This window comes from Globicephala melas, chromosome 4 (assembly GCF_963455315.2).
Source record: "Globicephala melas chromosome 4, mGloMel1.2, whole genome shotgun sequence".
NCBI lineage: Eukaryota > Metazoa > Chordata > Mammalia > Artiodactyla > Delphinidae > Globicephala > Globicephala melas.
In genome coordinates this window covers 69,433,862-69,455,798 of record NC_083317.1, presented here as the reverse complement: position 1 = coordinate 69,455,798, position 21,937 = coordinate 69,433,862, and the positions used below count along the sequence as shown (strand labels likewise).

The 21,937-nt window shown below is 47.8% G+C and overlaps 1 protein-coding gene across 20 annotated transcripts in view; it reads right to left on the bottom strand.

Annotated features, from left to right (window-relative positions):
- Window positions 1–21,937, bottom strand: part of KALRN (kalirin RhoGEF kinase) — a 646,553-nt gene that overhangs the window by 399,300 nt on the left and 225,316 nt on the right. For all 20 annotated transcript variants that reach the window (XM_060298164.1, XM_030858647.2, XM_060298165.1 and 17 more), the window contains exon 6: window positions 1,571–1,693. In XM_060298164.1, coding sequence (XP_060154147.1) covers window positions 1,571–1,693 — 123 coding nt within the window. The remainder of the gene's footprint in view (window positions 1–1,570; window positions 1,694–21,937) is intronic.

The window sequence follows — 21,937 nt, the reverse complement described above, 5'->3', positions numbered from 1 at the left end:
CTGGGTAGTGAAATGCGTCACTTCTAGGTGGAAGGTTTCAGAGCTAGCGTGCGCTTGGCTGCTTGCTTTGTCTGCTGAGGCACTGGCTGCATCTGAGACAGTGGCTGCTCCCTCAGTCTGGGAGTCTCATCGAGTGAGTGCGATGAGCACAGCCCCCATCAGCCAGTGATGGGCATGTGGTAGGAACAAGAAATGAACCTCTATTACTTTAAACCACTGAGATTGTACGGTTCTTACGTCACTCAGCATCTCTATCACCGCACATATCAAGCTGTACCATGACTGTCTGAGTTATCTCCCTAACTAGACACTGAAAACTTGAGGCCAGAATTATTTCTGTGTATAACACAGTCCAGTGTATAACACTGTTAAAACAACTCCATAGAAAATGAAATTATCTTCTTTTCTGGCCTCTGTGATCCTCTGTGTTTATGTTTTTCTAACACCTGCCCCTCTCCCAGCATCACCAGATGAAATGATATGGTGTCTTTGGAGTTCAGATATACGGGGAATGGTGGAGCTATTCTTTTGGACCAGTAGTACAAGCAGGAAGAGCTGGCAGAGGGGAGAGAGAGAGATGTCGAGACATACTTAGGCTGCAGACATTTCAGATACAACGGGTTCAAGGGGCAGACAAGATTTCAAAGTCTTGGGGAGACCACATGGAAAAATGACTATCCCAAAGTGTTAGTTTTACGAGGAATCACAGGAGTCATCTGGACTAGATTCCTGTATCACCAGCATCATCATTATCATAATACCAATATTTACTGATAATGGACTATGTACCAGGCACATCTCCAGCCACCTTACAATTAACTCATTGAATCCTCATGGCAGCCCTATAAGGTGGCTATTATTATTTCCATTTTACAGATGAAGAAATGGAAGCACAGACAGGTAAATTTCCTATGGCCACACAGCTAGCAAACATCCCTCTCTGAATTCAGCGTCTGCTTGAAGTCTCCCCATCCCGGGGAGCTCACTAACTTCCAGTACATCCCACCTCCTGAGTCATGCGCTGCCTCCCCCTCCAACTGCCGTCCCCTGGACTGTTCTGCCTCCTAGACCAACACAAAACAATTCCACCCTCTTCTCTCCAAGGCAGCCCTCCACATAACTGAAGGCAGCAACTGTGTCCCGCAAGGCTCCTCTTCTCTAGTCTAAGCAGCCCAGTGCACTCAACCGTTTCCAACGCGCCACAGCCTGAGGTGCCTCTCATCCCAGCTTAGTGGCTCACACATGCCAGTGGGTTTAGTCAGCGGAGTGGAACTGGGCACTCTCCTTTCTAGTCCTGCACTGGGCTGATGGCTTCTACAACCCTAGCACGTTCCTTTCACCCTGTAAAGCAGGGTCCGGAGGCAGAAATGAGGCCATAATCTGCTGCGGGAACAGCCGGCTCACCACGTGTCCTGCGCTCGTCCCTGTCTTGGCAAATGGAATGCTACGAGGGGCCGCGTGTTCAGAGTTGCTCACTCCTCCTCAGCTTGGAAGTCTGTTTCTGCCCCCTCCACCGCAGCCCCGTCCCCCTCGTTATTCTCCTGCCCCCGAGAAGAGACCCTGCACTCACCATGGAGTTCATGGCGAAGTGATTGTGCTGCGTCTGGAGGTCCAGGGCGTGCTGGTAGCTGACTCCAATCTCTGTATGGCTCTGGAGGAATAACTCCTTGTTGTGGCTTATCCAGTCGAACATCTAGAGGGGGAAAGAAGGCGCACAGTCATCATGGGGGTATGGGTCCAACAGCAAGGAACTTTCAGAGCTACTGGGAGAAAAGCAGCCTTCCTGCTGGGGCCCAGTGAGGACCAGTCATCCTGCTCAGGGTCGGGGGTGGCCCACACCCTGGCTTCCCAGGAGAGCCCTCCTCCTTAGCAGAAGGCCCTGCCACCAGCCTCCATGTCTCCCTACAGAGCCTAGGGGAAGAGAGAAAATGAGTAAGAGGACCAAGGAGAACGGGGAGGAAGCTGCTCACTTTCCCTAGTTATTTCCCCTTTTAAAAGCTTTTAGAAATCGTCAAAAGCCACGCCCCCCCTCAATGCGTGCTTTAGGGACAGGTGAAGTGGAGACAAGTGGGAGGTTTAATCCACTCCCTACTGCCCCAGCAGTAGAGAGAGACACTTGTTGGAAGCCACAGGGCATCCTAACATGCCCCATCCCACTTACACTGCCCGACCACACGTTGTTGAACTGACTCTGAATGCAGTCACCTTTTCTTGTGACTCCACAGCCTCACAGGGTTTCTGCTATGACCCATGAGGAACCAGCAGAGGAGGATTTTAAGGGTAGAGTGAATACTGCCTAGCACAGTGGGCATTGAGCCATTTTCCTCCCCATGGCTCTGTACCTGGTTTTCATTTAGGTTTCCACCTCTCCCACAGGTGGCCCACTCACTTTTAGGGGAGCTAACCAGAACCTCAATTCCAAGGGAAAGCCTGGTCACTCTAAGGGTTACCCCTTCTCAGGACACCAGATCTAAGCCAATCAGTGTATGACATTTCCTGACCCATGGGACTGTCTTAGAAACGGGAATGTTATCCAATTCAGTACAATAAAACACAAATGGCAGTTTGCTGGAAGCTCCTGGGAAAACAGAACTGTAGTCGTTTAGATATGACTTCTCTTCCTCTGATACTGTCATTGTGACCCTGCACCTCAAATTGCTGTATCCATTCTGCTGGCAGCTTGAGGGTGAAGCCAATGGGCAGAGAAAGAGTGTAGCCAAAACAATGGCAGGAAACAAGCAGAGCCCTGATCAAGCCTTGCCTGATCTCCACACTGTGTCTGGACTTGCTTAGTACCTGAGCCAAGAAATCCTCTTTATTATTCAAACTGGTTTAATTTGGATTTTCTGTAAGTCTCTGCCCAGAGTAGTCAAGTGATATAGCCAGGAAACGTGTTAAACCTCTGGAGAAGAGGATCGCTATGCTTGGAACCCAGGGTCCATAGCTTGGTATGAGCTAAAGGCTGCAGTTCAGTTGCAGAGTAGAGCAGGGAAGGACGGAGCACAGGTGTAGGCTGAGAAGCTGCAAAGATCACGCCAGCTTTCCTGGAAGGCAGAGTCACAGCCTCATTCCATTTTTCCCCTTTAAACGGAAAAGCGAATTTACTTTTTCAGTTACGTTTAACCAGCATTTATCGGACACTCATTACACGCCAGGCACTATACAAGGCAAAAATGATTAATATGTGGTTCTTGAGTTTAAGTGGCTTAAAAGCCAGTGTGGAAAGCAAACATGGACTCAGATACAGTGTTAGCACAACTTGGCATATGACGTGATTAAAATCACAACTCAACAAAGAAATCTATCAAGATAAAGGTCAGTGTGGTATATCAAGGTAGCAGCCTCTCTTGATGGTGTGAAGAGAGGGAAGAGCAGAGAAGGCTTCCCAAAGGAGGTGACACCTGACTTGACCCTGACTCAGGTAGGAATTAGCCAGGTGAAAGAGTGAGATGTGGGCTCCAGGCAAAGGGAAGATCAAAGGGGCAGAACCGTGGGGCAGCCCAGTGTGTAGAGGGCTCTGAAAGCACCACTTCTGTGCTTCTGGACCTGTTGTGAGGAGAAGATGTGGCTGGGGAGGTAGAAGGGACCATGGAGAGCCCTGGACACAGGCTTTAGGAAACCTGGACCATATACTGCGGGCAGCAAGATGTCAGTGGAGGGTTGTAAGCTGAGCAGTGAAATGTGATGTGAGCTTTGAGAGCAGCATGGGATGTGGACTGGCGGGGAGAGATGGAGCAGCAAGAATGGTTCGGAGGCTGTAATCCTGGGGAGCAAGAGTGAGAACCTGGAAACCCGGATGTGGGGAGTGACAGTGGAGTCTGTGAAGTGGACAGAGCGAGAGTCGCTAGGAAGGGACTGAGGACTCCCAACTGTTTGGGGAGGGAGGGTGAGAAAGAGAGAGGGAAGACAGCCAGGTATCTGGCATGGCGCCCTGGATCCTTGTAAGAGAAGGTGCCCCCAAGGTACCACCTCAAGAGGAGGGCAAGAAGCTGGGGTAGGGGAGGAGAGACCGCAGGTTCCGTTTCAGATGCTGAGTTTGCGAGGCTTAGGAGACCTTCAGGTGGAGGTGTCCTGTGGGCAGTTAGAGTTTTGTCTGGAGGTCAGGAGAGGGACACCAAGGCTATGACAACCCATGGTTAAGTACAAGCACATCACCTTCCCAAGGCAAATGGGCATAAAATGGGATTGAATCTGGAGATGATTCTCCCTTTTGAATTACCCAGATCACTTCCGGCTACCTACACAGATAAAGGGCAAAAGTATCATCCTTCACTTTCAAGTGTCAGCAGATGCTCCAGGCTGGGGGTGCCTGCGGAGGCTGGGCAGGATCGGTGGCGTGCGCCACCCCGGGTCCACCAGCCACAGCCAACCCCACACCGCAGGCACACGGTCAGCGCTTTTTAAAATTACTATTAAGGACAAGAGGGGAAGAAGACAAGTGCCCCAGGAGTCTAAAGGAACTTCACTGTGTAATTTTTGTTCTTTTAAATTCTGCCTCTCAACTCCATTTAAAAATAATCCCTCATCTCTTTTCCTTGTTGACCAAAGAATCAATAAAATTAATGAAAATCTGAAATGCCTGAAGTCCTTGGCACTTAGGATGAAAAGTGCTCACTCATACTTTCTTGTCTATCCCAGTGGCCTAGAAGTGACCTTCCCTGTATTTTCTGTTAAATGAGTATTTAGATATGCTAATAAACAGAGAGTTATGTGCTAGCACCAGAATGATTAGATTGCCTGGCGCCAGGTCCCTGCCGGACTACAGAGCAAGGAGAGCCGAACACGGGCCAGTTAAGAAGAAAAGCAATAACAACAGTGAGTTAAAAGGCAGGCGAGAGCGAAGAGTGCTGGAGGAACCGCACGCCTCATTGAATGGGCTTCTCACACAATGAGGTCTGCACCCAGGCCACTGCGCCCCATCTGCCTTCCATACTGGAGCACACGAGCTGTCTCTGGGGGCTGCGCATTCTGGGAAAGTTCAGCTATGCCGGAGGCTAGAGGCAGTGCTCCAAGGAGGTGACACTCATCTCAGGCACCTAGGGACCAGACAGTCGATGTGATATCAGGAACCACGGTCTCTCCAACATGGCTGTTTCCTAGGGACAGTCTCAAGTCTTCTCTGGGCCTGAATCTGCTGCCTAATTGTATATAATACTCACTTTTGTGAGCCTGGTTGCCTGCAAGGGTCACCAGCATTTCTGCTGCATTCACTGCAGCTGGCTGCAGAGAGAGAACGTGTGTGTGCGCACACGCATGTAAGCACCCATGTGCGTGTGCAGTTAAGTGGGCTAAGGACTAGGCTGGTTCTGGGCCTGGCTCTGTCACTAATTACCCATGAGACTGTGGGCAAGTCTCTTCTTTTCTGGGCTTCTCTTCATTTCCAAGGGATAAGCAGTGCCCAGAATGGAGGTAAGCATCCTGGTTTACAATCGGCTCAATTTGGAAACTTACGGAGTGTATTTTTTTCCATTCAAAATAAAAATTAGTTTTATTGAGTCTCCTGGGCCAGAATGCTTATTCATTGCTACAGCTTAACATTTCTAACTTTTGAATACAAAGAATGACTGTAAGAAAACTGGCATTGTTCTTAATAGCCAGAGAAATGCAGCTGCTTAGTCTCAGCCTTGACATCTATCCGTCCAGTGCTTTAGGGTCAAAATGTCCATTCGCAAGCATCATCTCACTGCCTCCAGCAGGCCCACTTTACGGATGGAAAACAGGTTCAGAAAAGTGAAGCCCCCCCAGTGGGCTTCATTCATGCCACCCAAGGCACATTCACTGAGTGTCTGTTGATCCAGGCTCTTGGGACACTGCCCTGCCTCCTGCATGTGACTGTAGGAACTCCTCTGCCCAGGCTCCACAGAGCAGTTGCCCCCCAAAAGGCAGCCACCAGGGCACTGTGGGGCTCCAGCGGTGGGAGGATGCTGCCCCTCACATGCGGCCATTCAGTGGCCAGTACCCGGCCCCCTCGTCTCTGCCTCCCACCTGCCCCCTCAGTGCCTGGGGATGGCTAATTTAAATAGCTCCACTTCTCTCAATAAATACTTAGTGAATGAAAGAAATGCATGAGGGAGTTGGTCACAGGCTCTGGGGTTGCTAATCTCCAGACAAGCTGACCCTTTCTAAACTAGGACATTTTATGATTTGATCTATTTGAATTGGGCTTTCTGGAAGACACCTGAACTAGACACTGGAACAAAAATCTAAAGAAAAAAAACCCCCCAAAACTAAAGAAAATGTCTCCACAGTGGTTTCAAACATTTTGAACTGTCTTTTTTTTTTTTTTTTGAGAAGATACAAATGGTAGGTTCAACAAAATGTAATAAAACAACAAAATTCCTCCAGGAGGAAAGTTCATGTCTAAATAATGAAATTTTATCTCTTTGTTTGGAAACCAACATAGTTTTGTCTCATTAAGAAGATAGATGTTACATGTAAGCTACTTGGGTTTTTTTTTTTTCCACGTTTTGCAAAGTAATGTTTTTATGCTGGCTTAAACTCAGTGAAAATATACAAATCTAGTTCTTAATATATAATAAATGATAAATGAATCTATTTAAATGCAAATTAGGAAAATAAACAGAAACCTTTTCTCCTTTTAAATATGGGGATAGCTAAAAGGTTATTATTGTTCTGTTTTTAATAAAGCATAAACTATTTCATAGAGCAAGGATATTAAATAAGGATCTTGGTCTTATTTTCCTTCATTTGCCAAATTTAGCAACAGCATCTGATTTAGAGTTTTAACTTTCAAACTACCTTACCACCTAGTGTTAGTGTTTTATACTGTCTGTAATTTAGATTACACTGGTTTTAATTTGCTCATTTTCAGGTTTGGTGACTTGATTGAGAGGACAGAAGACAACCAATGGATTTTCTTTCCTAAATATGCACATTCCAGTATCACCTGTTGTCCCCTGTTACCCTGCTTGGACACTGCAGAGACCCATCCATAAAAGCCTGTGCCCTAAAGAATACTAACAACCTCCTTGCCAGAGAACCTTGCTACATCTGAAAACTTGCTGTGCAGTCAACTCCAAAATAAAATGTTATGTGTGTTACAGTGCAAAGAACAGAGGCTTCAAATCAGGAGACTTGGGTTCTAGTGCAGATCTGCTTTATAAACTTTGACAAGTTAGGTTAATGGTCTAAATCTCAGTTTCCTTACCTTGAAATGGGGATAAAAATTTATACTATTTCAACCTTAGCATAATAGTGAGATTCAAATAAGACAATAGTTTCATGCTTCGGTAAGTGCTATATACCAGGTAGATTTTTAAATCTACATAGTGAGCATATTCTATTGCACATAGTTCCCTAATGTTTTGTTTTAGAGCACAAAACAGACGAAAGGTGTGGATTTAAAACTGCACTGTGCTCATTTTGCAAAATCACCATGGGCTCATGGAAATCCCATCTGCAGCTCGTACGCAAACATCCACAGCCCATCCCTCCCGGACATGCACTCCCAGTGCCACCGCAGGGCACTGCACAGACCAGGGATACCCATGCACCCTCCCACTGCCCCCACCCTGACACACACTCAGGGCCCTGTGGTGCCTTTGCCCACACAGGACTCAGAGCCCCGTACACTCTCTCAGGGTCATGCCTGAGGGCACTGTCCCCTCCTGCCCTCCCTGTGTAGCCTAACCAGGGATCTCACCCGCTCCTGTCTTGCTTCCAAACTCCCCCTTCCCCATCCTCTCTGCCACTCCCCAACCCTTTCACTATTAGAGATTCAATCCCTTTGGCTCTTAACAGTTTTTTTACTTAGGAGAGACTCCTACTAAAATGTATTATTCCTGCAACCCCTCCTGGAATTAATTTATCCAGGATACAGAAACAGCCTATTAAGAAAGCAAGGCACTTTGTGAGCACGACCCAGGGATGAGATCCTAGAATGGGGTGGCAGAGGAGCCCTACGCCAAGAGAGAGAGGGCCTAAAGTGAGAAGTGGGTGGGAATTAAGGGCAAATTTCCCCACCTGACAACTCTGGCTGACCCCGGGCACATGTCCTCAGGCAAACAGGGCAACACACAGACCCCATGTGTGTGTTCTGGCCTATGACCCTTAAGACCCTTCAACTTTGTTTTCAATTATCCACTCACCTAGGATTGAGCTTTCCTGCTTTTCCAAAGCGGGGTAGAGAAAGAAAAAATAAAGGAACACAAAATTTGGATCTAGTTTCTAGGTTCCTAGAATTCCTTACAGAAGGGAGTTTGACATCTCTCCTGTCTCCTGCAAGGCCTGCAGGCCATAGGGAGTCCGAGGTTCTGAAAGGCCGTCCTTACACTGGTGTCTATAGACAGGGGAGGTGGTTGGGACTTGTGCCTGATAGACAGTTAATAAATACCTACTGAGGGAGAGAAGGTGTTCCGGGCCCTGCCTGTTTTCCTTTAGGCTTTTGGAATGTCAGCTGGCATTCTTGTATATATGGTATAAGAGAGAAGCCATTTTTATCTTTCACCATAAATCCAGCTGCTCTCAGAGGATGGCTCAGCCTGGTTACCTGGAGACCCCAGCACTGTGGCCTCAGGAATCAGCCAGGGCACCAAACAATTTCACCGGCCAGGCTGTGTCTCTGACCTGCAGACATTCTATCGATCCCCTAGCATATTTCTTACCCAATCCATGCCCAAATTCCCTAATTCCCAGATCTCAGATCTAACATCCTAACAGGCTGCTCACATCTAGAACTGCCCCAGTTTCTCTATAAAACAGGCAAATGTCCCTATTTGCTCCCACTGTGAGCAAGGAAATAACAGAACCTTTTCCCCTTCTGCATACGCTAATCTGAACTTCAGTTAACACCCCAGTTCTGTTTCCCTGGAAACAGAGAAAGCTTGTATGTGCCAACATGTTACTAAGTCATGCTGCCAGTGGTAAAAACACCCCCGACTGGTAAACTGTATCTGGATTAGAAGGACTATCAATAAACTATAAATAACTGATGGGGACAGCGTTCCTTGATCTTCCCTGAAGGGGGTGACTCTTGTGATTGGTGTGTCCATTGCAGGAACACTGGAAGCTGTACCAGCAGAGGATACTGGCTTCTGTGGGGCATGGGTTGTTGAGCCATGGGAGCTTCTGCCGCTGCCCACCATGGATCTTGTCTCTTTGCCCCTGAGCTGGATTGTTGCAAGGACTGTCCTGCTGGGAAACCACAGCTTCCATCTTATACTGTCCTGACTGGATCAGCGCCAAGGGTGGCCCATAGCAGTCTTTCAGTCTGAATGCTTAGTAGAACCTAAGAAGACTCCTTGGTAGGTGTGGCATCCATATTGCAGAGTCAAACTCTGTGTATATAGTCTCTCCTTGTCTTCCATTTCTCCATTCTCCTTTCTCGTTTTCACCTTCTCTCAATAACAGCAGTAATGATAATGGTGACAACAATAATAATAGCAACTAACATTTGCTGAATGCTCACTCTGTGCCAGGCACTATTCTAAGCATTTAACATACTGAACTCACTTCATCCTCTCAACAACCTCCTAATTACCTCCCCAACGTTAACCCCCAATATTATCATCTCCATTTTACAGACTGAGAAACTAAGGCACGGAGAGGCCCAAAGCCACAAAGCTAATAAGCGGCAGAGCTGAGATTCAAACCCAGGAGGCCTAGTTCCAGCGCTGATGCTCTTAACCCTGCGGCTCCACCTTCCAAAATGCTCAGAGTTTCATTCTGTCAACCCTTCCCATCATCAGCAAACTTTCAGAAGTGCATTCTGCCCGCCCCTGCTGTTTTTGTTTTCCCTCCATCCACTTGCTCTTTAACTCCTTGTAACACCTTCTACCTTTGCTGCTTTCCTAAGTCTGCACCCACAGTGAAAAATAATTGCCTCCTTTCTGAGGTCTTGACCCTTCCCTCGGTCTCTCATCAGAATCTGATGCACTCCCTTCTGAAACTCAGCCGTCTCTGGCCTTCTACACCAGGTCATTTTCAGGGGCAGGCCATCCGGCTGCAGACGTGATGAGCAACCCCCTCCTGCTTTCACAAGTCGCTACTGAACACTAAATTCTCCAAGGAGAACCAGTGCTTTCACCCACTCACACTCTCTTCCTTGACATACCATGTCCAGTCTCAGCACAACAAAAACAATAGGAACGCTCTAATTTCAAAAGCTCACCAATCCTTCAGTTCCACACTGATTTGTTAAACTCGCCTCCCACTTCTCTGGCTGCCCCTTCATGGCTTTCTTTCCTGTCCCTCACACCCTTACAGGGACAGTCAACCCTTAGCCCTCAGCCCCTCTGCCTTTTATTCGTCAGCTCTGTCCATTTGAAAATCCATCTAGGCTCACAATTTCAACCACACAGATAGTATTTCCTGTTTCACGCGCCAGGCCCTGTGCTAAGTACCTCCACAGACTATCTCATTAGCCTTTATAATAATGCAGAAAAAGGGTATTGTTAATTCAGCTTTCAACGTAGTGAAAACTCAGTACAAAGAGCTGAAGTAAATTGCCCGAGATCATACAGCCTGTAAGTGATGAAGATAAATTTAGAATCTAGTGTCCATCTGAACCTAATTTCCTCTGCTCCAGGGTGTTCTCTAACCTTAACTTCCCCCATAACTGACAAGAATAAATATGTGCCTGGCTCTGCACAGTGAGATTTACGCATGTTATCTTAAGCCCCATAGCAGCCCTAGGAGATAGTAGATAGCATCATCACCACCTTTGTCTAGTTGAAGAAACAGATTCAGAGAGATCAAATAACTTGGTCAAGGTCACACAGTCAGGGTGCATATTAAAGACTCAAATCTAAGTCTATATGACTCCAAAGTCCATGCTTTTTTTTTTTTTTAACATCTTTATTGGGGTATAATTGCTTTACAATGGTGTGTTAGTTTCTGGTTTATAACAAAGTGAATCAGTTATATATATACATATGTTCCCATATCTCTTCCCTCTTGCGTCTCCCTCCCTCGCACCCTCCCTATCCCACCCCTCCAGGCGGTCACAAAGCACCAAGCTGATCTCCCTGTGCCATGCGGCTGCTTCCCACTAGCTATCTACCTTACGTTTGGTAGCGCATATATGTCCATGCCTCACCAAAATCCATGCTTTTAAACCACTATCAAATTGTCTCCCAAATGCACACCTAAATTGCAGATTATTCCTAGTCACATGGTGCCCATGGATTCAATGTGAATATCCCCTTGCTGTTCCAGTAGCATCTAAAACTATTCTGCCTGTTCTATGAAAACCCTTACCTTCTCTTGACACCCCACGTCTTTATCCCACCCCCCCCCCGCCCATTTGTTCTCTTTCCTCAAATCACTCTGAAATATACGCGTCACTTTCCACTGCTACTGATACTCACCACTCAGCCCCTCCTGCCAAGATTACTGCAATTACTCCCTTACTGATCTCACTGAGTCTGTTTTATTCCTTATACCCAGCAATCTGCCCCCACCAGGTTCACTGCTCTAATACACTGCTTTCACCCTGTCATTCCCTCAGTCCAAAAAAAAAAAAAAAAAAAACCCCACAAAATTATTGTTGCTATCTATTATCCATATTGCAAAATCCAATCTCCTTACTCTGGCATTCAAGGTGCCTCCCCTCCACCTTCAATTGGTCCACATCTGCCTTTCCCCCTATTCTTTTACACCGCTGTCCTACACCAAGCATCCTTTCCTGTCATATTCTATTCACTTCCATGCAAATACTCCACACCATGCTCATTGCCACCCCATGTTTGTGTTGACATCTTTCCTTCCATGAAATACTCCATATCCAAATTATTTCTACCCTTCAAAACACAACTGAAGTCTCACTTCCTCCAGATGTCTTCTTTGAGCAACTGAGTCCACACTGATTTCTCTTTCCTCCAAACTCACTGCTCAAGTATCTACCACAATAGTTCACAAACCTAGCCTTCATTCAGAACTACCTAAAGCGTTTTCTTAAAAAAATATAGCTTCCTAGGCCCTACCCTTGAGATTCTGATTCAGTAGGAGTCCTGCAGGTAATTCTAATGCACTTTCATTTTTATTTAAACAGTTCATGTGGACTTACAGCCTGTTCTTAATGGGGTAGCTGGTATCGAACTTAACTCTACCACGTGTAAACTAGTTAAAAGCATTGGTCAACAACCAACATAGACCAATGATCCTTGAAGGAAGGGAAACATACAATGTAAGCCCCATATCCACCTTGGCTTTCTCCCTGAGGGTATTTTCCAAACTGTGGAGCCCAGAAACAGGAGCTGGGCCGAGAGCAGCAGTCTTCATGGGTATAAAACACCAGGGATTAGACTTCAGGGCTGGTAAGGTGGTTGCAATTACAGTGATAGGAAGTAAGAGAGAGGGAGCTAAGAAAAGGAGCCCTAAAAATCTTCACCGCAATTTCCTTCAGGTCCTCGGCCAAATCCTAAGCTGTGCATAGGCAAGGTGAGACTCCAGGTCTAGTGGAGAACAGCTGTGGGAGGTGGAGAGCTGAACAGAAACGTCAGAGGCTACACAGTGCTGAGGAAATGTTAGGCGTTCTAAATCAAACAGTGTAAAGAGACTTTGGTGAACACTCTGGACACTCAGTTGGGACCCCGGAAAGACCAGACTGTAAGAGTAAGACCCATATCCTAAGAATAAGGGCTATACCCTAGGATTAAAGAAAAGATGGAAGTAGATGTGTCATAGCAAAGCCTAAACCAAGGCTCAACAGGATCACGATCTGCAGTTTAACTGCAGCCCAGAACAAAACTCAACAATAGTTAGAGAAGGATAACCTAATCAGGAGTCTGTACAGTACATCACCTATAATAGCCAGTAAATTATGCAACATATGAAGCAGAGAAAAGTGACTAAGAATAAAAAAAATTAAACAGTCAATAGAAACAGATCCAGAGGTGATCAGGCTATAATTTGCAGGCAAAACTTTCAAAAGAATCATGATTAACATCTTAAAGAAAATAGGAGGGAAAGGGACAAAATGGATTAAAAGATGGAACACGGCAACAGAGTCCAGTGTTCTGTTTCTTGTAGCCAAAAGAATTCTGATATAAATAGTCACATGCCCATGATGCTCAGTACAATATTTTATTCACTTACTGAACGCCCACTGTATTCCAGACATTGGATTAGAGACTGATGATAAAAGATCAAGGTCAGAGTCTAGTGAGGGAGACAAATGTATTCAACAGTCTGTCAACTTTAAGTGTGACAAGTACTATGAAACGTTGTAAAGCAACTATACTCCAATAAAAATGTTAAAAAAAAAAAAGTGTATATGATGGGCTGATAGCAGATAAAGACCTGCTTCAACTTGTTAGAGGTAGAGACGGGGAGAAGCACGATGACTCCCAGAAGGTCACAACAGCTGAATAATACTTGAAAGACAACAGGATTTAGTCAGGTGAAAAAGGTGTAGACGGGAAGGGCATCTGAATGAGAGGAAACAGCTTGAAAAACAGCATGGGATGTGAGCAGGTACCAAGAGCTCTAGAGCAGGATGTGAGAGGGAGTGAGAAGGGATGATGAAGGCAGGGAGGGGCCTAGGTTGAAAGGCAAAGGTCGAAAGGCAGAACTGGGCCTTTATTCAGTGGTAGTGAGGAAACACTGAAGGAAAGCCATAAGGTCAAATTAGCCTTTAACCCTGAACTGGGTGTCTACACTGAGGCCCCCAGATACAGTCATTTATCTCATTGCGAAGAGGAGTCCAAGTCAGCCCTGATCTCACAAAACAAAATCAACTAGCACATTATAGGCTTCTTACCAACTGAGGGTTCTTGCCTTCCCACCCCACTCCCTCCGCCCTTCTCTTCCCCCTCTCCTCCTTTTTCTTAAAAACCCTTCAGTGTCTGGGTCAAAGAAGATAAATACAAAGGAGGAGATAGAGATAACATATGGAGGTGCCCAGCACAACGCATGACACGTGGTAGACGCTGAATACACGCTAGCTCCTTCCCACTTCCCCTGGATTCAGACAGGATAAGCCGGCAGTCACAAAAAGCAGCTGCTTTTGGATTAGAGAAACTCGGGCTGCAACTCTTCACGCTCAAATCACACACTGTCCTTGAAAACGAGCAGACTCCTGTTAGGCCTCAAAAGGCCACTGTCCTCGGGCTTGCCCTCCTCGTGCTGAGTGTTGCAATGAAAAGTCTCACCAAGCCTATTCAGACTTTGAATAATGTTTTTTCTTTTTCTTTGCATTCGATTTCCAGTCTGCTTGCTTGGATGGACTAAATTTCCTGCAGCCCTGGCAACACACACGCTACCCCACTGTGGGGAAGGAATGGTCATCCAGGAGCCAGCGAGTCAAGCAGACGAGAAACAGAACCAACCAAGCCAGGAGTCAGCCCAGGCAGCCCGGGGATATTGACTCTGAGTGGCCGAATTCCTTCCATCTGAACCGCAGATGATGATAAAATAGTTTCAGGAACAGCATGAGGGAATGTTCACTCACTTCCCAAAATGTAAAATTGAAGAGGTCAAACCTGATTTAATTCAAACTGAGAAAACAGTGCCCAACTTTAACCCAGAGCTACACTTAGGCATAAACTGAGCTCTGGCCCTTGTAAACTGAGCTCTGGCCCTTGGCAAGTTAATTTAGAGGAGCTAATGCTTGTTCCTGGCCTACAAGATACACTCAATAAATAGTAACTATTATTGTTACTGCAAAAATGGAGTGTCTGTCGGATGTTCTCACCCAGTCCTCCCACGCACCCTAAAATCAGCTGTGGCAATTACTTGCACATCTGGGGAAAAAAATTCCACATGGGCTAAGGAGGAGGTGGCCTTCCCTTCAGGAGTCCCTCTCTGAGAGGAGGGGCAGGTGCTATGCTGGAAGGGGTCTGTGCTAGGGGGGCTTGACCTTGAGCTGAGGAAGAGAGCCAGCAGTCCCCTTTTCCCTTCTCCCGTCTTCCTGCAGCAGTTTCAACAATGGGGCTCAGACAGGTGGGGGACCACGAGGGAGCCAGGCTCAGGCACGTCCAGGAAGAGTTGCTCAGTAGTGCTTCCAGCTTCCAGACCACACCTGGTGGAGCGTACCCCACAGGAGCTCAGGAAAGACTTAGGAATGAAGAGCCCAATCTTCAAAACCCTCAGTTTCTCTAACAATCTTCTTCAGAGGACTGAGGTAAATGCCTGTGCTTAGATAGAGTCACTGTCCCTAAGAGTAGGGCAGAAACACAATAAACAGATAACTCTTGGTACTGTTTATGGTAACCTTCATCACCACTTCTCTGACTTTTCTGTGCCTTAAGATAAAATTAACATTTGAATTTAGTCTTTCATGCTTCTTCCAAAGTGTTGTTGGGCTTTCTTTCCACCTCTGTCCTGGGGTCATCATCCTAACACGAAGGCCTTGTGGTTCCCTTAGCTCTCCGCCTTGATGTCCAGTTGGTCACCTGGTCCCATTTTCTTTCGTTCAGACTATCTCCAGGGTTTGCCCCTCTCCTTTCCATTCCCACTGTCACCTCATCTGCCCACACTTGGATTAGTATAAAAGGGCCAGAACTGGTTTCCCTGCCTCCAGATCTCTCTCTCCATTGCAAGATGAAACTTGCTAACACCTCAGTTTTGAAGCAAGAGCACTGGAGTAACGTCTCTTGAAACGACTCAACAGTAGGTGGTGCTCTTGTGCCAGCCCAGAGCACTCACAAAACTTCTGTTCCATCAGGCAGCCTAATGAGTACAGACTGTGCCACGGTCCACTCTTTATTTGGCACTGACTATGCGCCTCTGGGGAACACAGTTATCTAAGACACTGGCCCTGACCTCCAGGAATATGCAATATAATTGGGTTGGAACAGGGCCAGTTTGAGGGGGATGGATAAAGACCGTGCATGGACAGAAGCCTGTAGGACAGAAAGACCACCTCCAGCAGGGAAGAGTGGGGAGAGTAGCTGGACCTTCAGCTAGGGTAGGGTTTCTTTCTTTCTTTCTTTCTTTTTCTTTCTATTTATTTATTTATACTGTAGATTCTCATTAGTTATCTATTTTATACATAGTATCAATAGTGTATATATGTCAATCCCAATCTCCCAATTCATCCTGCGCCCCCCCTTGGTATCCATACATATGTTCTCTATGTCTGTGTCTATTTTTGCTTTGTAAATAACATAGTCTACACCAATTTTTTCAGATTCCACATATATGTGTTAACATACAATATTTGTTTTTCCCTTTCCTTCTTTCTTTCCTTCTTTCCTTCCTTCCTTCCTTTCTTTCTTTCTTTCTTTCTTTTTGGCTGCATTGGGTCTTCGTTGCTGAGCACAGGCTTTCTCTAGCTGCGGCAAGCAGGGTCTACTCTTCCTTGTGGTGCGCAGGCTTCTCATTGCGGTGGTTTCTGTTGTTGCAGAGCATGGGCTCTAGGTGCGCAGGCTTCAGTAGTTGCAGCAGGCAGGCTCAGTAGTTGTGGCGCATGGACTTAGTTGCTCCGCGGCATGTGGGATCTTCCCGGACCAGGGATCGAACCTGTGTCCCCTGCATTGGCAGGTGGATTCTTAACCACTGCGCCACCAGGGAAGTCCCTGTTCTTCTCTTTCTAACTTACTTCATTCTGTATGATGGTCTCTAGGTCCATCTAGGGTAGGGTTTCAGTAGGCAGATGGGAGGGAGGGAGGTCGGTGTAAACATGGGTGCGAGAAGATGAGCCTGTGCAAAGCACACAAGAGGATGTCCTGGGGTGGGGGCTGAATGCCCAAGTCCTGTCTCACTCTCCATTCTAGGTCCTTCTGGTTTGCACCTCCTTGGACACCTCGTGACAAGGAGTGCCCCAGGGAAATATTTAGGATAAGACAAGTGCCACTCTGAGGTGGGATCAGTCAGTCCACCTGTTCTGTGTGGAGGAAACCAACATCCTTTTTTCTTTATACCAAGAAAGGGCAAGAATCCAGCTTTCCTCTGGTCCCTGGTTACTCAGGGAGAGGTGTGACTAGATTTCTGACCCCTTCCTGTGCCTCCAGGTAATCGACATGGCATGGACATCACCCTCCTACACTCCTCCCCATGCAGCCTGAGCTCCAGCCATACTAGCCAGTAGATGTTTCCAGAACCCACCCTATACCCCTGAGGCTGCCATGCCTTTGTTCATCTTCTTCCCTGCACCCCAACCTGGCCTGAAGTTTTCCCCTTCTGTGGTTCCCACAGCAGTGATAGGTTCTTTGGCCAACTTTCCCCATGTAGCAGCTGTCTGTCAGTGCCCGCCCCTCCACTGCTCCAGTGTGGCAAGGCCCGACTCCACCTCATCTTCCAACTGCCCGTTCCCAGTACAGTATCCGGCACTTATTTAATTGGCTTGTCTTCAGCAAGTGTTCTAAGATCATGCCAAGGGCACTCGCTTCTAATTTCCTTTTCCTTCTACTAGTTTCTCCAGGCACCAGGGCCCTATCTCACCTCCCTGCTCTGCTGCCACATACTGCCCACTGTCTGCTCCAGTACCCTTGCTGTGGACGACCCTGTACTCTCCGCCCTTCCTCCCAGGCCCTGCAACAAAAGCCTCCCCACGCCTCTCTTCCACTCCGGATCCCTTCTATCTACATGGCCCAGCTCTAGCTGGTCTCTACAAACCTACCATCTGCTGAGCACCTACCGGCTCCCGGCATACTAGATGCTTTGTACACACCTTCTATAACCCATATGAGAATCCTGAGGCATGTATTAAAATCTACATTTTACAGCTAAAGAAACTGCTCAGAGAGGGTGAACTGGCCACAGAGAGTTAATCAGCTAGCGAGTGCCTACGGTGGGATTCAAACCCAAGTGTCTGTGATTGTAGAGGCAGTGCTCTTTCTAGAAGCCTTGGCTGGGTCTTCTGGCCTGTGCTCTCTGTCCTCAGTGGGAAGCCTGAGCCACACAAGGAACCAGCCAAGGAAGGAAGCAGGACCAGAAAAGGGAAGCAAAGCAAGCAGTTCTGACAGTGGATGCACCCTAGAAGGCTGGGGTGACACAGGCTGGAGGAGCTCAAGGGCGCGGAGAAGAGGGTCCCAGACGGGAGAGGAAGCGGAAGAGGTGCAGCAGGGAGGACAGAAGGTGAAGAGAAGGAGGGAAAGGGGGTTCTTCAAAGTAAAATGCCTGGGAAGAAATCTTGAAAAATTTCCCTACCCAAAACAGAGATGCATTTTGTTTTTCACTTTATAAATTGTACCTGAACGTCTTTCAATTCTTCAAAAAGGGTGCTTAAGACATTTCTCCCACTTCCCCTACTGGGGCAGAGCTGACATGTTTTGTTTTTTCTTCGACCACCTCCCCACTCTCTCCCCCGCCACACTAGACTCCCAACACTAATCCCTGCCCAGCAAGAAATAAAGACCTTGATATCCAACCGGGTTCTAACCACTGCAGTGGTTACTATTTCTTAGCCATCTTTTTCTTACAAGGATCGGGAATCACATCAATGCTGAACCTGATTTTCCTTACACTCGCCCACATTATTCCCCCATCCAGTGCTTGGGTTGGGTGCAGGTCAGCACCTAGCAGAGGACCTGACATAGAGCAGACGCTCAATGTCTGTGGACAAAGGAATGAATCAATGAATGTTTCTCTGTCACTTCTCCCTGTGCCTCATACAACTTCTCTGATCAGGATCCTTCTTTCCTAGCTCACTTAAGTTGCTGCAGACAGAATCAGGGTGACAACCTGGATTCTGGAAAGTACTGTAAACATAGTGTCCGTGTTCTCGGTTCCAAAGGGTCACTATGGGGTGCATAGTGCTATGGGGTCCACACATAAGTAGAAGCCACCTAACGACAATTCAGGCCCCTTCCGGCCCTCGTAAGGGACCTGGGAGGGAGCCAAGGCTGCCGTGCCCAGCGTTCCTGCCACTCCTTGCTCCGCTCTGCTCTCCACACCCACTTCTCATGCAGGCCTGGCGACTGCAGCAGACACGGGGGCTCAACACGCAGCAGAGGGAAGGAAGGAGAGGGAGAAAGGATGTAAGGAGGAGAAAAACAGCTTCGGGAAAAAACACGCACACATGCAGCCTGCAGAACATTGTGACTTGGATTATTTTTGGAATCTAATGTTTCTAATGTTCAAGGGGAGGAAATGAGAAAAAGCAAGTAGAGATTCCCAGGACCGGCAGGCTGGAAATAATACAGGACACTGTGTCCTCTGTTGGGCGGGACACAGACACACTTCCTCGCCCTGAGCCCAGTCAGCAGGGGGGTGGCGGGCAGTGGTTTAGGCCTCAGTAGGAGGAGGGACGCAGGAGCAAGGGGTACCGGGAGCCCTTCTCCAAAAACAGCAGGAAATTACAAACCACTCAGTAGACCTTGCCCCGAAGGTCGTAGTTCTTGGAAGCCTCCCTCCCTACACCGAGGGCTCAGGAAAAGGAATCACAGAGACTTGTCAGCACGCCCCCGAGAGGCCCAAAGTGTTTGCCCTCTTACCACAGCATCAGTAAGGACACAGGTCAGGTGACCACTAGCCTCCACTCCACCCCAGCCCCTCTGGCCGCCGCCTCCCAGGTCGCTGGCATACGTACCCTTTCTCCTGCAGGGCCGGGGTAAGGTAAGGCTGTGTGCGTGCGTGTGTGTGTGCGTGTGCGTGTGCGTGTGTGTGTGTGTGTTGTGGGAGGGGAAGGAGCCCCAGCCTCAGAGCAGAGGGCCCACCTTTCCACTGCCTACCTGGCTCTATCCCAGGCACGCCTCCCAACCTCACCAAATCTCAGCTTTCCCATGTAAAATGATGCTCACATTCACGCCCTGCACAAAGTAGACGGGAGACCAAACGAGGAACGACTGACTGGGTGACTCTGGGTGGGTCTCTGCTCTGGGTCAAAGTTTTCTACGTAAAAGGAAGGGCTAGACCAGAAAATCTCTAAGGTCAGGGGTGTGAGAACGCTTTAAACACTGACATTCCAAAAACGATTTCGTATTATAACGACTACAATGGTGCTTCAGCTTGACAAATGACACCGCTGGCTCGAGGGGCGTGCGGCTTGGAGAGGGGGCCGAGAGAAGAGGCAGTGGGCCAAGTGCGGGGCAGGGAGGAGGGCAGTGCACTCCCTTCACACGGCCCCGCTGGTTCTTGTCACCCCAGGCAGAAGGAGACTTAGGGTCCTGCTTTGGGCCCTGGGGAGTGATCAGAGCTGTTTATACCTCAGAGGGAAAGGGCAGGAAACAGCAGTGGATACTCTGCCCAGTGACAGGGCATCCTGGCGATGTCCTAAATTGCTCATACGGTTAACAGGACACACACAGCAAACACAATAAGCACGTAACAGTGCAGGGCCCTGCTGCCTACCATGATGCTCTTCACCCCGTGGGCCCCAAATTCATATTTTCTCAGGGTGACTAACATGAAAGTAACATTATTTTGTTCGCACAGACCTCCAAGGATATCGAAATGCACAGACATATTTCTTGGATGGACTGTAGGAGTGCTTCTGGCCTCAAGCTTGTAAGAGAATAAGACAAATATGTTCTTTGCTATAACGCACAGCAGGAGGTGAAAAGTGTCTTAGATGTAGCAGGTGATCACATCCCCCTGGGGAGAACTGCTTTCCTCTGTGGCTGCTTCAAGGACAGACACCGTTTTTCCAGAGAACTTTCCATGTGGCGGCTCTCCCAACCCTGGCCCATCAGATATGATCCCAGTTTGACCTGCGTGCTCCTGTCTTTTGCCTCACCCAGGGGCACCACACAATCTAGTGATCTTGGGAGACCCCATGAACCGACATCGTAATTGCCAACTTCTGTCAAAACTCGATTCTTAACTTTATTCCATTAGGGATCACTGAAAATTATTTGGAGCAAGTTCATTTGGAAGGTAGCATGGATCACGCTCTGCGAGGTCTCAGCGGGGGGTGCCAGATGACTGAGGAGTAAATCAGGACTGAAACAGCACAGGGAGCAGGAGGGGAAGCCAAGGTCTAGGGAGCAGCGATGCTGGGCCAGGCAGGGGGCCAGCACCTCCACCCACATCATCCCATCTAATTCTCCTAACAACCCTGGGCAGCAGCTTGGGCTTTTTTTTTTTAAGCAGGAAAAGAACTCAACAGATTACGGTTCTATTTGCTGAGAAAAGTTTCTTATTTTCCATCATCCCCCAAGGCGACAACCCTGAAGAGAGAAGAGCCAACTGTAGATATACAGGGGAGAATGAATAGCAAAAAAGGCGAAAATTCCTCTAGAGCTGTTCAGCTATAAAGGGGCTGAGACACCATGGAGTGTGGCAAGTCTCCAAGGAGAGGGAGAGGCAGGCACATTTGGCTTGGGGGGATGGGGGTCTTTATCGAACTCCTCTGGGGATTCTGATACACCCACTTACAAGCCTATTCTCAACCACTACCAAGCCCCCACCACCATGACCACACGCACACGCTGCCACCCCACCTCCCCCACTGAGACACATTTTCACAGACAGAGAGGATTGACGTGAGAACAGTGCCCTGTGGAATCAGGAAAAAGTCGAAAGACACCGAGCTAGCCCAAACTCTTCCTCTTTGTTTTGTTGGGAACATAATTGGGGGTCAGAGGTTGAAGATGTGACTGCAGTCTCCCAAGTGGTAAGAGGCACCCCAGGACACATCTGAACCCCCATTCACACAGCTCCATTTCAGCACGGACACGGCACCTGTGGGTGTGAACAGACTTTCACCATGCAAGGATGAATATGCAGGAAGACATTTATAATTAGGTTCTCCACAAACGTATGGACACTAAGGGGGGAAAGCGGGGGACGGGGGGCGGGGGTGGTGGCGGTGGGATGAACTGGGAGATTGGGATTGACAGATATGCACTAATATGTATAAAACGGATAACTAATAAGAACCTGTGGTATAAAAAAATAATAAAACAAAATTAAAAAAATAAAATAAAATTAGGTTCTCCAAAGGGAGCTTTCCCACAGGTGGCGTGGTGAGGACAGCCATCAAGGCCAGGGCCCTCTAAGCCAATGAGAGGTTCTCATCTGGGCAGGTGCCTTGGTCACAGAGGAGGTGGGCACCTAGATAGCCTCCCAAGTGTGGTGCTAAAGATCTTGCCTT